Genomic DNA, 12818 nt, shown 5'->3' on the forward strand with positions numbered 1-12818 from the left:
GGGAGGCGGGAGGGCGGGTGACGCTCGCTCGAGGCTGGCCAATGAGGTGGCGCCTCCGCTCGCCGGGCGAAGAAGGGACGCGTCTGAGGAGATGGAGGGAAGGAGGAGAAGGCGAGGAAGGCGCAGGTGGCTAACTTCCGATTCTTCTCATTGTGCTATTTACACTTTGTCTGGCAAGACACATTTCTTTCTTCTTATTTAGCGTTCTCGCGTTATATCCATGAACTCTTACTATGTACATTCTCCATATTCCAAGATTCATTCCAGGTCTGTCAGGAGATTAACGTCGCCACGAAATTTTAAGATCTTCCTCCTTAAATGTTATCCGATCTTGATTAACTTTTGCTATTGAATTTCCTCCTATTCTCCCTGTTGTTCTGGCAAGTTGTAGATCTTCTATCATTTTTGCTTGCCAGTCCGTTTTTGTGGGGATGATATCACTGTTAGCAGAAACAGCAGATTCAAATTCTTTGTACTCATTCAAATCCTAACAGATGTTGGTTAGATCGGACAAATAGCTGAAGAGGAAACTGAGCTGGTGTAGCCAATAATGCGGGATTTAAGAGGTTTTTTGATGCATTTTACTCTAAACACCCATGAAATGTCATAGAAAATAATCCAACTCTGGGATCATCTCTTGAGGTTAATTATTGCACTGAACAAGTGGTGTGTGCCTTTCATTCCCACACACTGCTCCAGTAATGTTTGCAGCTGAAGCCTACATTTCAAGAAAGTTCCAGGAATGTTTCTATCACCTGGCTAAAGTCTCTTGCTTGTGACGCTCAACCTGAAACTACGGGAATCAAGGTTAGGTGCTTATGGGGTGCTCCAAGGACTCCCTGTTACACCTGAAATGGAAGGGTCAGAACTGGCAACTCTGGTGAATAGCCTTTGCTGTTATGTAAGTTTGGAGTGTGTGACAGGTGGGGTGTGTGAAAGAGAGAGAGAGAAGCTATGAAGCTCTTTGGTACGATAATTATAATGTTGGAAGCAGGGTTTTTTTCGGCTGGAACTTGCTGGAACTTACAGTAGTTCTGGCACATCTCAGGTGGGCGCTATCACTGGCAGAGGAAGGGGTATGTGGGTGCGGGCTGCCCTGGGTGCGGGCATCCCTGTGGGGGAACATCACTCCACCGCTTCCCTGGGACACTCGCCATGCCTCCCTGGGACGCTCGCCCCCCCCAGACACCTTGTCCCTGCAGGTGGCTAGCCCCACCCTCACGGGCAGCTAGCCTTGCCCCAGAGTGCACAGCACTAGCTCTGGGTACCATTGCCATTCTAAGACGATGAGGGAAGTGTTCATGGTGAGTTCTGGCACATATCTTTCTAGAAAAATGGCACTGGTTGCAGACACTCCAAGTGTCCATATTTACCAGGGATGTTCCTGATTTAAAGATGCCATCCTGGTTTATGATTTGATCTTGGAGTGTCCCACTTTTCCTTAGGATGTCCCTATTTTCAATGGAGAAAGGTTGGAGGGTATGGAGTTATCCTTCCCCTGAGCCATCTGAAGGCAATCCTGTATAGGGAAGTTTTTTTAAAAAGTAATGTTTTGTTTTTATATATGAGACTTCCGGCATGGTATTCTTGCTGCTGCTGTAGCGTACATAAAGAAAGTTCTATCCTTCTTTGGCACCAATTGGCCAACTATGCCCAGGAGAAAGGCCTCTGGTTTCTTCAGGAAAATGTATTTAAATACCTTTTTCATTTCATTATAGATCTCCCAGAAAGCCTTAATCCTTGGGCACGTCCACCAAAGGCGAAAGAATGTACCTTCAGTTTCTTTACATTTCCAGCATTTATTATCGGGCAAATGGTAGATTTTTGCAAGCTTGACTGGAGTCATGTACCACCTGTACATCATTTTCATAATATTCTCTCTTAGGGCATTAGATGCCGTAAATTTCATACCTGTGGTCCACAACTTTTCCTAGTCAGCGAACAAAATGTTATGTCCAATATCTTGCGCCCATTTTATCATAGCAGATTTTACCGTTTCATCCTCAGTATTCCATTTCAACAGCAAGTTATACATTCTTGATAGTGTCTTAGCTTTGGGTTCTAACAGTTCTGTTTCTAGTTTTGACTTTTCCACCTGGAAGCCAATCTTTTTGTCCAAATTATAGGCCTCCCTTATTTGGAAGTAATGAAGCCAGTCTCGCACCTTATATTTAAGTTTATCATAACTCTGCAATTTCAGTTTGTCCCCCTCCTGTTCCAAGACTTCCCAATATTTTGGCCAATTGGCCTCCATGTTAAGTTTTTTCAAAGCCTTCGCTTCCATAGCTGATAGCCACCTTGGGGTTTTGTTTTCAAGTAAGTCTTTATATTTTATCCAGACATTAAACAGTGCTTTTCTGACAATATGGTTTTTAAATGCCTTATGTGCTTTAACCTTACCATACCACAAATATGCATGCCACCCAAACACATTATCAAAACCTTCTAAATCCAAAATGTCTGTATTCTCAAGAAGCAGCCATTCTTTCAGCCAGCAAAATGCTGCTGATTCATAGTACAGTTGGTTTATGATTTGATCTTGGAATGTCCCACTTTTCCTTAGGATGTCCCTATTTTCAATAGAGAAAGGTTGGAGGGTATGGAGCTATCTGTCCCCTGAGCCATCTGAAGGCAATCCTGTATAGGGAAGTTTTTTTTTAAAAAGTAATGTTTTATGTTTTTATATATATGAGACTTCCGGCGTGGTGCGCTCAGTGGTGGGTCGAGGGAAAGTGCTCTGCATCAGTGGAGCATGCCCAATCACAGTAAACTGGAACTGCGGAAGAGTGAGGCATTTCACAACATGCTGTGCCTGTGAATACTTTCTTTATCCTGAGCAAACCGTTTTCTATGACTGCCTTTTCGGACTGATGAAGCGTGTAGCGAAACCTGTAATATATCCGGAGAACAGGTCTCCTTTTGCCCATTCGCGTTATTCTCACCAGGGTGGTGGCTTTGATTTGCCTTCCTGTGATTGAACCATGCAAACTGCTTTGTGTTTCCAACTCAAGACCTATTGAAGAACATCTCATCCAGTTCAATCTTTGAAGAACAGCTTTGAAAAACCTTTTCATGTTCTCCAGTGTGCTACCCTTGCCATTGTGGCGGCACAGGGTTGCCATTCTGTGATTGGACTTATGCTACTTGTTGAACAGTTCATTTATCCAGTTTGTATAATGTTTATTGCACATGCAACTTGTTAAGATACAGTTGTACATTTATACACTCCATGTTTACAGTATCTCCAGGCTTTGTTTCGCACATGGCACCTTAGTATGTTTGTTGCTTGAACGGTTACAAGTCTAGCTCTATTCTACTTATTATTCTAGTAAATTTGCTTTTATACTTATAAGCCAGTTTGTGGTGGTGTTGTTTTGCTGCATTATTATTACTGTCACCACATTTGATACTTTTGTATATACTTTGTAGTTTTGTATCAGAGATGAGGACCAAGGTATCACCTTCTGCATATCATTCAACCTTTGGGCAAGCCACTCTCAGTTTCAGCCTCCCAACCTGAAATACGAAGAGATTACTAATACTGGCCTCCCTCACAGGACTGGGGTTAATTCTTACCATATCAGGTGTATGTACGTGAAGCACCTAAGGTGCCCTATAAATGGTGAGTCGGTTTTTGGCATATATAATCACACAAATACCCCTCCCCTTCTTGCCTTGCTAAACTGAAAGAGCTGAGACAACAGGGTTAATTTATTTTAATTGCACTTTATTATTATTTTCTTCAAGATCTGGTTTTGCCAAGGTTCAGAACTGGAGGTGAGCTATGGCAATAGGTTAAGTTTGGTTTCCACAGAGAGGAGCTGTTCAAGGTGATACCCACCGCTACTCCCAGCAGCAGCTGGGTCAAAAGCATGTAGGGTACAGGTGTGTTCGGCAGTGGTGAATTAAACAGTGAGGACTTTGAAGCTAGACAAAGTCCCCAATTGACATTTGCTACCGAGAGAGAGACACCCCTCTTCCCGCCAGCAGTCTCAAAAACCACAAGTTAAGGCCACCAAAGCCCAGATGAGCAATCTGGGGAGGCCCACAGGAAAAACCCCAGCTCCATCCATCTCAGCCCCAGATCAGCAATCACTGAAGCTCTTGAGAAAAGAAAGTATTGCCATGGCATTTGCCAGGCCGCTCATCCCAGCAGGTACAGGTCATCGTCATCGTCGTCATCATCATCAAAGAGTGGGGTGGGGGGAGGCCGACCCTTAAGGCTCTGAAACCGAGAGAAAGAAAGGCAGGGTTAGGTCACTGCTGCTTGGCAGAGCAGGTGGCCAGCTGAGCAGGACCATCAGCAAGACAAGCGGGAGAAGGAAGCCAAGGATGTGGGCTCTAGCTTTCTCCTAGTAAGTCGCAGGGTTGCCCCTTGTGGGACTCAGCAGGGAGGAAGAGGACAAAACTGGAAGTAGTTGGCTCTGCTGCCTGTCAGTGGATATGGCTCCAGCTATTGTTAGTTTTGAATAGTGGCCATTGACCCTAATAAAGTGATTGGACTGACTGGACTGAAAGCATGCTTGAAACATAAATATGAACATGCCACAAAACCGTAACAATACAGCGCCCCTAACAGCCACAGGAAAGATTGGTGGTGCCCTGGTAACAAAACACCACCACTTTAGTTTATCAAACACTTATTGAGGGCCTCTATGGGTGGCACTATGGGTTAAACCACAGAGCCTAGGGCTTGCCAATCAGAAGGTTGGCGGTTCGAATCCCCACCATGGGGTGAGCTCCCGTTGCTCGGTCCCTGCTCCTGCCAACCTAGCAGTTTGAAAGCATGTCAAAATGCAAGTAGATAAATAGGTACTGCTCTGGCGGCAAGGTAAACGGCGTTTACGTGCGCTGCTCTGGTTTGCCAGAAGTGGCTTAGTCATGCCGGCCACATGATCCGGAAGCTGTACGCCGGCTCCCTCGGCCAATAAAGTGAGATGAGCGCCGCAACCCAGAGTCGGCCACGACTGGACCTAATGGTCAGGGGTCCCTTTACCTTTACCTTCCACCTTAAACCATCCCAAATGGCACCATACACCACTGCACCCCCTCAAAGCTCTTACCACCTCTTCCTCGTCATCGTCTTCTGCCAACGGAGTTCCCAATGCAGATGGCTTGGGAGTGGCAACTTTGAAGAAACCACCCTTGTCCTCAAGAAGACTGCAAGAGAAAAAGACAGAAGGAAAAGGAGAGCTGGAGTGATGAGGTGGTTAACGGACCAGAACCCTGGGAGACCAGAGTTCAAATCTCTATTCAGTCCTGAAGCTCATTGGGTAGTGCCTACCTTACAGGGTTGATGTGGGGGTTAAATGAGGGAGTGGGGGATGTCAATGAATGTCTGATGTCAATGAATGGAGCAGAGGGGTGTTGAGAATTCCATTCCTCCCGTACTGCAGATGTGTGTGGGATTGTTACATGTCACATGTCTGTTTACATTCCAGCACTGATTGTGGGAGTCTTGTGAGAAGAACTTGAGATATGCTGTTTCCGCTCTGTATAGCTTTTTTTTTTGCCGCTCTCTCTCCGAAGAAGAAAGACAGAGAGAGGAGCCATGTTTTCTTTGTTCTGTTACGTTTGATTTAATTTGCAATAAATTAGGCTTAGATGTTACTCCTCAAGGCTGAGCTTCTGTTTTGAACTCTGCTCACTGTGTGCTCATGTCCCTGGATATGGGCCACATCAGTGTGACGGGAGACCCGAGGAATGAATCCCAGGCGACGCTGCAGTTGGGGGGAGGCAACAGGCCTCGGTGTTATCACCCAACAAGGGGGAGCCAGGCTCATGTGCCTTAAACCCCATGCTATTAGGGGGTGGGGGGAAGGCACAGAAAGGCAAGAGACTCATAATGGGTATAGTACCCGTCCCCCTCCCGCCCTGGCACAGACCTGGAATCCGCTTCCATGGGGCTGGACGCTGGTCTTGGCTGTGAGGCTCCAGCCAACTCCTGCTTCTTGTCGGCTAGAGCAGCTTGAGAGGTGGGGCCAGTGGTGTGCTGACTTGCCCCACTCTCCTCCTTGCCCTCTGGATCCCTTGTGGGCCCCTCCATTGCAGGTGCCGTCTCATCCGCCGCTGGATTTGGAGGTGCCAGAATGGCGGTGTCTTTTGTGTCCATTTCACCCTGAGTGCTTGGCCTCTCCTTCTCAATACAGGCGGAGAGCCTGAGAGGCGGCCTTGCAGTTTGAGCAGAGGCTGCACGAGTTTGTTCAACCGGTGCTTCCGAAGAATGAGCAAAAAGCAGTCTGTCTTGGGCTCCTTCAAGAGCGGTGAATGGCGGACTGCTTGAGCTTTCTTTGAGATTAGCCAAAGGAGCAGGGGATGCCACTGGTGCTGGTTCTCGGAGAGAGTTGCTGTGGGGATCCCCATAAAGGGGTGCGGCACTTGGCTGCTTCCTTTCCGCAGGTCCTTCCTCCTCGGTGCTGCTGCTCCCCCTTTGCTCCTCCTGACTCTCCAGCAGCTGCAGAGTTGTTGTCTGGAACAAGTAGAGGGGAGGGGGGATTATTTGCCACAAAAAAGACTGCAGCCCCTGATGCAAGTACTGTGTAATGGTTGGTCTCTAGCCAGGACTCAGGAGACCAGGGTTTGAATCCCTACTCAGCCATACAGGCACAGCTAAGTGACTTTCACTTTGTAGTACCTTAGATACAACCTGTTATTTCTAGAGAGCTGGGCTTCACTCTCTTTGCCGCTCCCATGATTAGTAATATGGGGCTAAATGCCACCCCAATCTCTGACCGGTGCAAGATTCCAGGGGTCTAGGCACTTAGTCTGTGTTTCCTTTGGAAATGAGGCACAGTGTAGACTGTGGTGTCATAATGATATATAGTTTATTTACACCTGAGCCTGTAATGGAGGGGGCCCCCAGCATACACTCCAAGAGAGTCCCGTTTTCCCCATTGCTGCAACCTCTAATTCAAACTGTCAGTCTGCATTGTGCTCTGATCCTGTCTCTCCAGCTTGCTGCATTTAACAGACTGAAAGCCTTTTTTCTTTTGATCTCACCATAGCCAACTGAAATCCTAAAACTTCCTCCTAACCAAAACTTTGGCACTCTCTTCAAACTCACTATCTCAAAGCTCTGGGTGGGGCTTCACCCATCTGCTGGCTGGTAGAGTGTCTGTCTTGCTGATGGCCCATCTTTCTGTCTGCAGCACATACTGTATACTAAAATTGGATTGATAAAGAGGTTAGCATGGCCTCTGCAAATTGGTGAAGTGTTCCATTTTTAAAAGATGTTTAATGTTTGACTATGTTTTATATATGTGTTGAAAGCCACCCAGAGTGGCTGGGTATAAACAAAATCATCATCATCATCTTCATTATTAGTTCTCTAATGGCCCACCTCTCAAGCGATCTCCTCAACACAGGAAGCTGAGTCCAGCTGTTAAGCGCCTGACTTTCAGTTTCACTCTCCAAGCAGTGATTAAATTATAACACTTACAAACCCAGTAGTTATGGGCGTCTTGCACCCAAAACTCTGGCACCCAAACTCATGACATTTGGAACCATACAAAAAGGAAGAGAAATGATAGACCAGTTCACTGAATCTGCATCTTATTCAGGTGTCAGGATCCATCTGCCCTGGGCTCTACCTTGATGGTGTTCAGGACGATACCCAGGACCTCCTGGCCGGTATAGGACTCCTCTAAGTTGAACTGACCCCGCAGGGACTGGAAGACCTCGTTCATGATCTTCTTCACCTGGGGCAGAATGATGCCAAAGAGTCAGAAGGCAGGGAAGCAACACCAGCAAGGACAGTGGGCTTTCAAGAGTTTCAGGACAGCCAAATGTGGTGATGATTTCATTTATTCATTTATTTTACAACGAACATACATTATCTGGATAGCATCCACGTGCCAAGAGATGGATGGCATTGCATAGTGCTGTTCAGACTAACAGGTAACAACTCCTGATTGAAGTTACGGAAGTGTGGATTGCCATTGCTTTTGCTGAATGTGAGTAAGATTTCCCTCTACTGCTTGCCCCCCGCCGCTTTCCTTAACACTTCTTATTTCAAGAGCACTTCAGGGATTGTTACAGAGAGAGGAACACATCTGTGTGTATTTTTAGGAGATACCTTATTTGTGAGACCCTAAACTGTTTTAAATTGTTGTTAACTGCTGTTGCCTCTGCCAACCTGGTGCCCTTCCAAAAGTTTGGGACCAATTAGGCAAGCCACATTTCACACTGTACTATGGACAGGAGTCCAGTCTCTCTCTCTACAGATTGTATACAAGGTAGACTCCCACCCAGCTGCCTGCATTGAATTTTTCAGGGTCCTCCAGCCTTTGACAACATGTAATTTATGAGTTGCTTTTTCAGCTAATGCTAAGCTCTATATACAGTAATGCAGTTCAGTCTCTGCATTACTAAACAGCATCACACTGGCTCACAGCACAGATGTGTAACAAGCCTGTGGGACACGTTAGAACCACAAACCCTCCATCAAGACGTTTTAAGAGAGCCCCACTGACCTTGCCTTTCACAGGCTCTGGCTGTTCCTTCTCGTTCTCTGAGCTTCTTGTGGTTTTAAGCAGGGAAAGCTAGAAGAAAACCAGCATTGACTAAGTGGTGGTCCGCAGACCACAGTTCAGGAGCCCCTGTAATAAACAGTAAGCAGAGAGGCCTATGGCAGACATGAGAACCCAGCAAAGTGAGCAGAGGTGTTCCAAGGACAGGTGGCTCCTGCCCATTGAGGTGGGTGGGGCAGAAGGCAAGGAGCCCAATGACAGGCAGAGCCACATCCTGATTGGCTGTAAGGAAGAAGGCAAGCCAGTGGTGGATGGGTGAGAGCAGTGCCCTGTTTGCCTAACAGACTAGACTCCACTGACTGACTTCTTGGGGGCCGCCTGCCAAGAGTAAAAGTAGGTGGAGCAACATACGTTAATTTCCCCACTTGTCCCTTTCAATCCTCCATTTAAGAATGAAAGAAGAAGCCCAGCCAGATGGGCGGGATATAGATTATTTCATCATTATCATCATTATTATTATTATTATTATATCTTCCAGGGAGGCAAAGAACAGTCAAGGGTGCAAAGCTGGGGAAGAGGGGGAGGGGTGTGGCACTGGGAGAATCCTAAGGGTCAGAGAGAGTTTTCCAGGGAGCCACTTCTGGCCTCGGGTGATGACTTTTGCCACCCCTGGGCACTACCTTCTCCAGATTCTCCTTCTTAACGCGGAGATCAGCCAGCTCCTCTTCCAGGACTGTCACCTTCTCATCCAACTTCTTCCCACTCAGCTTCTCCTCCTGGTATCTGCTTTTCATGTCGTCAGACGATTTCTGAAGTTCTGTGGATATGGGGCACAGAGCCGGTTACAGTGCATGTCCTTGTTTCCATCCACTGCTGTAGCTAAGCCTAAGTACAGCGCCATCTGCACTATATGCGTCAAACACTCACAGCTTCCCACAAGACATTCTGGGAACTGAGAACATTCTCTTAAGGGTGCTGACAGGTGGTGGGACCCCCGGTCTGCCACCACCCCCAGCCACAATTCCCAGGCTGTTAAACTATGCTGGAAATGGCCACTTAAGCAGGGCTCTCTACTTCAACACAACTATTGGCAGCTGGAACAAACCACACTTCTCAGTCTTTAACAGCTACACTGCAGGAGGCCCTAAGGAGCAGGACCTCCAGAGGTTGCTGGACTCCAACGCCCATCATCCCTGGCTACGCTTGCTGGGGCTCATGAGAGGTGAAGGCCAGTAATACTTCGAGGGCCACAGGCTCCCTATCTGCAAGCTAAAGAATTTCCTAGGATGATAAAACTACCCTGCATGTGCTTGGATAGTGCTCTTCACTATTTCAGTGCCTCCTCTCAGCTTCCCTTACCCGCCAGCTGTGCCTGCAGTTGGTTGACCTGGGTTTTCTGCCTCTCCGACTCTGTCAGGGCTTCATTCAGTTGGGAGTGGAGATCTATCTCCTGCTTCTGATGACGAGCCAGCTCCAGCTGGAGCTGGGTGATCTGCGCCGTGGCTTCCGCTAGCTCCTTGGTGACCCTGACCTGCAACGCAAAGGAGCAGAAGAGACAGGAGAACATATGGGGAAGGAGAGCCCACAAGACGTTTCCTGGGAGGATGCAAGAGCTGTGCTTTTGGAGGCTCCCAAATGCTAAGAATGAGTCTCCCAGGAAACACCCTGAAGAACAAGGCTATGAGGAGCAGGGGGAGGCAGAAGCCTTGGGCTTTTTAGTTAGTTCAGGAGAAAGCATGCACGACAAAGGTGCATAAAATGGAGAGCAGAAAAGATTTCCCCAGAAAATTCAGACAAAAGAAAAGACATCTTCACACAGCAGAGCTCTCTCCCACAAGATGGAATGAAGGCCACCAAGTTGGATGGCTTTAGCAATGGAGCAGGAAAAGCTATCCACAGCCAGCAGCCAGAAGGTCTCCCTCCACCGTTGGAGGCAGCATGCTGTTCCTGGGAATTGCAAGTGGGGTGAGCGCAGATCCTGCTTGTAGAATTCCCTTTTGGGACATCTGGTTATGAGAATAAGACGGGCTTTGGGCCTGATCCAGCCAGGCAAAAGCACTCAAGGAGGGTGCAATGTAGGACTGGTGAGGGTGCGTGGCTTGGAAGGAGTTTTGAGGGCCAGACACATAGGCCTGGAAGGTGGCCTTTGGTCCAGGGGCCTCGAGTCCCCCCACCCCTGATTTAGGAAAACCCATTGTCACTGAAGCTGGGATGCCAAAGCACAGAGAGGCTTCGCAACGAGAGACACCTGCAGAAGGCGTGGGGTTTTCGCCTGCTAGAAGTATGAAATGGTGACCGGGAAAGTATGAAGGGAGTAAGGAAGTGCTCAGGTAATCAGGACACCCAAGGACAATGCCTCACCTGGTCCCACCCCTGATCCAGTGGCGGCATGTGCTAGAGAGAAAAGCGGGGACAAGGAGAGGAGAGTTAACACCACCAGAAGCAAGAACAGCAAGAGGGGAGGAAGGTTTATCAAAAGAGGCAATGGAATTCTGGGTTAAGAGCACTCTGCTTATTCTGTGGTCCAAGGGCTGATTATAGCACTGAAAATCCCAGCGGCCTCAGAGTAAGATGCATGGAAGATCCCTTAATGGCAGGGTTTGCACGCTGATACCCAAGCAAGAACAGGCCACAGCAAACCTGGACTTGCATGCTCTCCCCTTACATCTCCTCCTCTCATGCGGCCAGGAACCCTGACACTTATGCCCAGCCATGGTTTGCTGTGTTGCCTGGGACAACGAGCTGCAGCTAACATCAACTATGGTTAATATCAAACACACCAACTTCAAATGTTTGTTTCTATAAGCTAACTTCAGAAACTAATTCTACTTAACATTAATGGCTGTTCTCAGTCCAGACAACAGAGGAAGCAGCAGTTACCTAGAAGTGGAAACTCTCACACCCTTCTTCTTGGCTGCATAGGAGGAAGTGAGGGGGACGATCACTGTGCTTGCTCACGTCATGCCAACCCACAGTTTAGCATGGCATGTGAATGCAGCCAGTGAGCTCTTACTGTAGACCAATGTGGTGCAATTTTTTTTAGTCACTGTGTTAAATTTTAAAGGGACATTCTGTTGTTCTCTCATATTCAACCTGAGGTGCTTTTCAAAGGATTACCTGAAGCTTATGAATCTTTTACGTGTACATGCATGTATACCTAGAGAGTCGTTTCTTCTACAGTGGTACCTCGGGTTAAGTACTTAATTCGTTCGTGAGGTCTGCTCTTAACCTAAAACTGTTCTTAACCTGAAGAAGCACTTTAGCTAATGGGGCCTCCTGCTGCTGCTGCCGTGCCGCTACTGCACGATTTGTGTTCTCATCCTGTGTTCTTAACCCGAGGTAATATTTCTGGGTTAGCGGAGTCTGTAACCTGAAGCGCGTGTAACTTGAAGTGTATGTAACCCAAGGTAGCACTGTATTTTGTTATTGCTGCTGCTCAGAAACGTAACTTATTTCTGGCCTGCAAGCAAAGGGGAATAGTGACCTGCACTAGCGATTGTGAACTCAAGGATGGGATCCTAGGGTAACACTTGCCCTCCCCACAGCCTCAGTCACTTGGCCTTCCTGTTGTGGCTGTCACACTGCCAGGGCTTACCTTCTCCTGTTCAGCATGTAGGACCCTTGCCTGGGTGTGCTCCATGGTCCTCTGCAGTGAGCTGTTGCTCTGCTCAGATAATAGGTTGCTTTGCTCCACATAGCTGGGGGAGATTTGTTTTTTTACACACGTGAATGTTTGCATGATTTGATACTTTTCACCCTCTCATGTAAAAAAATAAATAAATCAAGGCAGTATCATATGTAGAGCTCACTTTTCAAAAGCCACCCTAGGAGAGTTTTTACCTTTATATCAGATTGGAACTCTGGTCTCCCAGATCTTACTCTGACCGACCCTCTTAACTGCTACCCCACACTGGCTATATTCCTGTATTCCTCTATTTGTCCATCCAGCCCAGTACTGTCCACTTTGACTGACAGCAGCCTTGAGGTGCCTGGGGATTGAGCCAGGCCACCTGAGCTTTAGGCTTCAGCCACAAATACCAGCTGTTTCTCATAGAGCATTAAAAGTGAGCAAGAGTCTCCCTCACCGTTGGTTGCGGTCAATCAGTTCACCAATCTTCTTGTTCTGCTCCTCAATGCGGCTGCTCTTCTCAACGATCTCCTGTTTCAACCTCTCATTTTCCTGTGGTACAAAGAGCAAAACAGAATGTGTCAGAGCTAGTCCTGGCCTCTACAACTCTCACAATCTCCAGCCACAATCTCTTCCCCAACCTCTCTTGGGGACCCAGATTTGAGGAGAGAAATCGTTGTGGTCTTCCGCCATGGTCATGGACAGAACATGGGCAGTTTGGA

At 47.5% G+C, this 12818-nt stretch overlaps 2 protein-coding genes across 9 annotated transcripts in view; one reads left to right on the forward strand and one right to left on the reverse strand.

Moving 5' to 3' along the window:
• The first annotated feature begins 63 nt into the window (after positions 1-63).
• SLC31A1 (solute carrier family 31 member 1) overlaps positions 64-12818 on the forward strand; it is a 58901-nt gene continuing 46146 nt past the window's right edge. The window contains exon 1 of the mRNA XM_081896634.1: positions 64-126. Within this exon, the coding sequence (XP_081752760.1) occupies positions 92-126 (35 nt within the window). The 5' untranslated portion in view covers positions 64-91. The remainder of the gene's footprint in view (positions 127-12818) is intronic.
• The window catches only part of LOC309361416 (FK506-binding protein 15-like), a 31474-nt gene continuing 22366 nt past the window's right edge, over positions 3711-12818 (reverse strand). For 3 of the 8 annotated variants that reach the window (XM_081896354.1, XM_081896351.1, XM_081896353.1), the window contains exons 18-27: positions 12554-12648; positions 12064-12166; positions 10830-10862; positions 9828-9999; positions 9149-9285; positions 8472-8540; positions 7590-7697; positions 5886-6469; positions 4997-5160; positions 4528-4653 (exon numbers count right to left, since the gene is read on the reverse strand). In XM_081896354.1, the coding sequence (XP_081752480.1) occupies positions 4625-4653; positions 4997-5160; positions 5886-6469; positions 7590-7697; positions 8472-8540; positions 9149-9285; positions 9828-9999; positions 10830-10862; positions 12064-12166; positions 12554-12648 (1494 nt within the window). In that variant the 3' untranslated portion in view covers positions 4528-4624. Of the gene's footprint in view, positions 4226-4525; positions 4654-4996; positions 5161-5885; positions 6470-7589; positions 7698-8471; positions 8541-9148; positions 9286-9827; positions 10000-10829; positions 10863-12063; positions 12167-12553; positions 12649-12818 lie in introns of those variants that run through there. The other 5 variants (XM_081896352.1, XM_081896357.1, XM_081896355.1 and 2 more) reach the window with 5 other exon arrangements.

The sequence above is a fragment of the Podarcis melisellensis genome, assembly GCF_964234715.1.
Source record: "Podarcis melisellensis genome assembly, chromosome: Z".
Classification (NCBI taxonomy): domain Eukaryota; kingdom Metazoa; phylum Chordata; class Lepidosauria; order Squamata; family Lacertidae; genus Podarcis; species Podarcis melisellensis.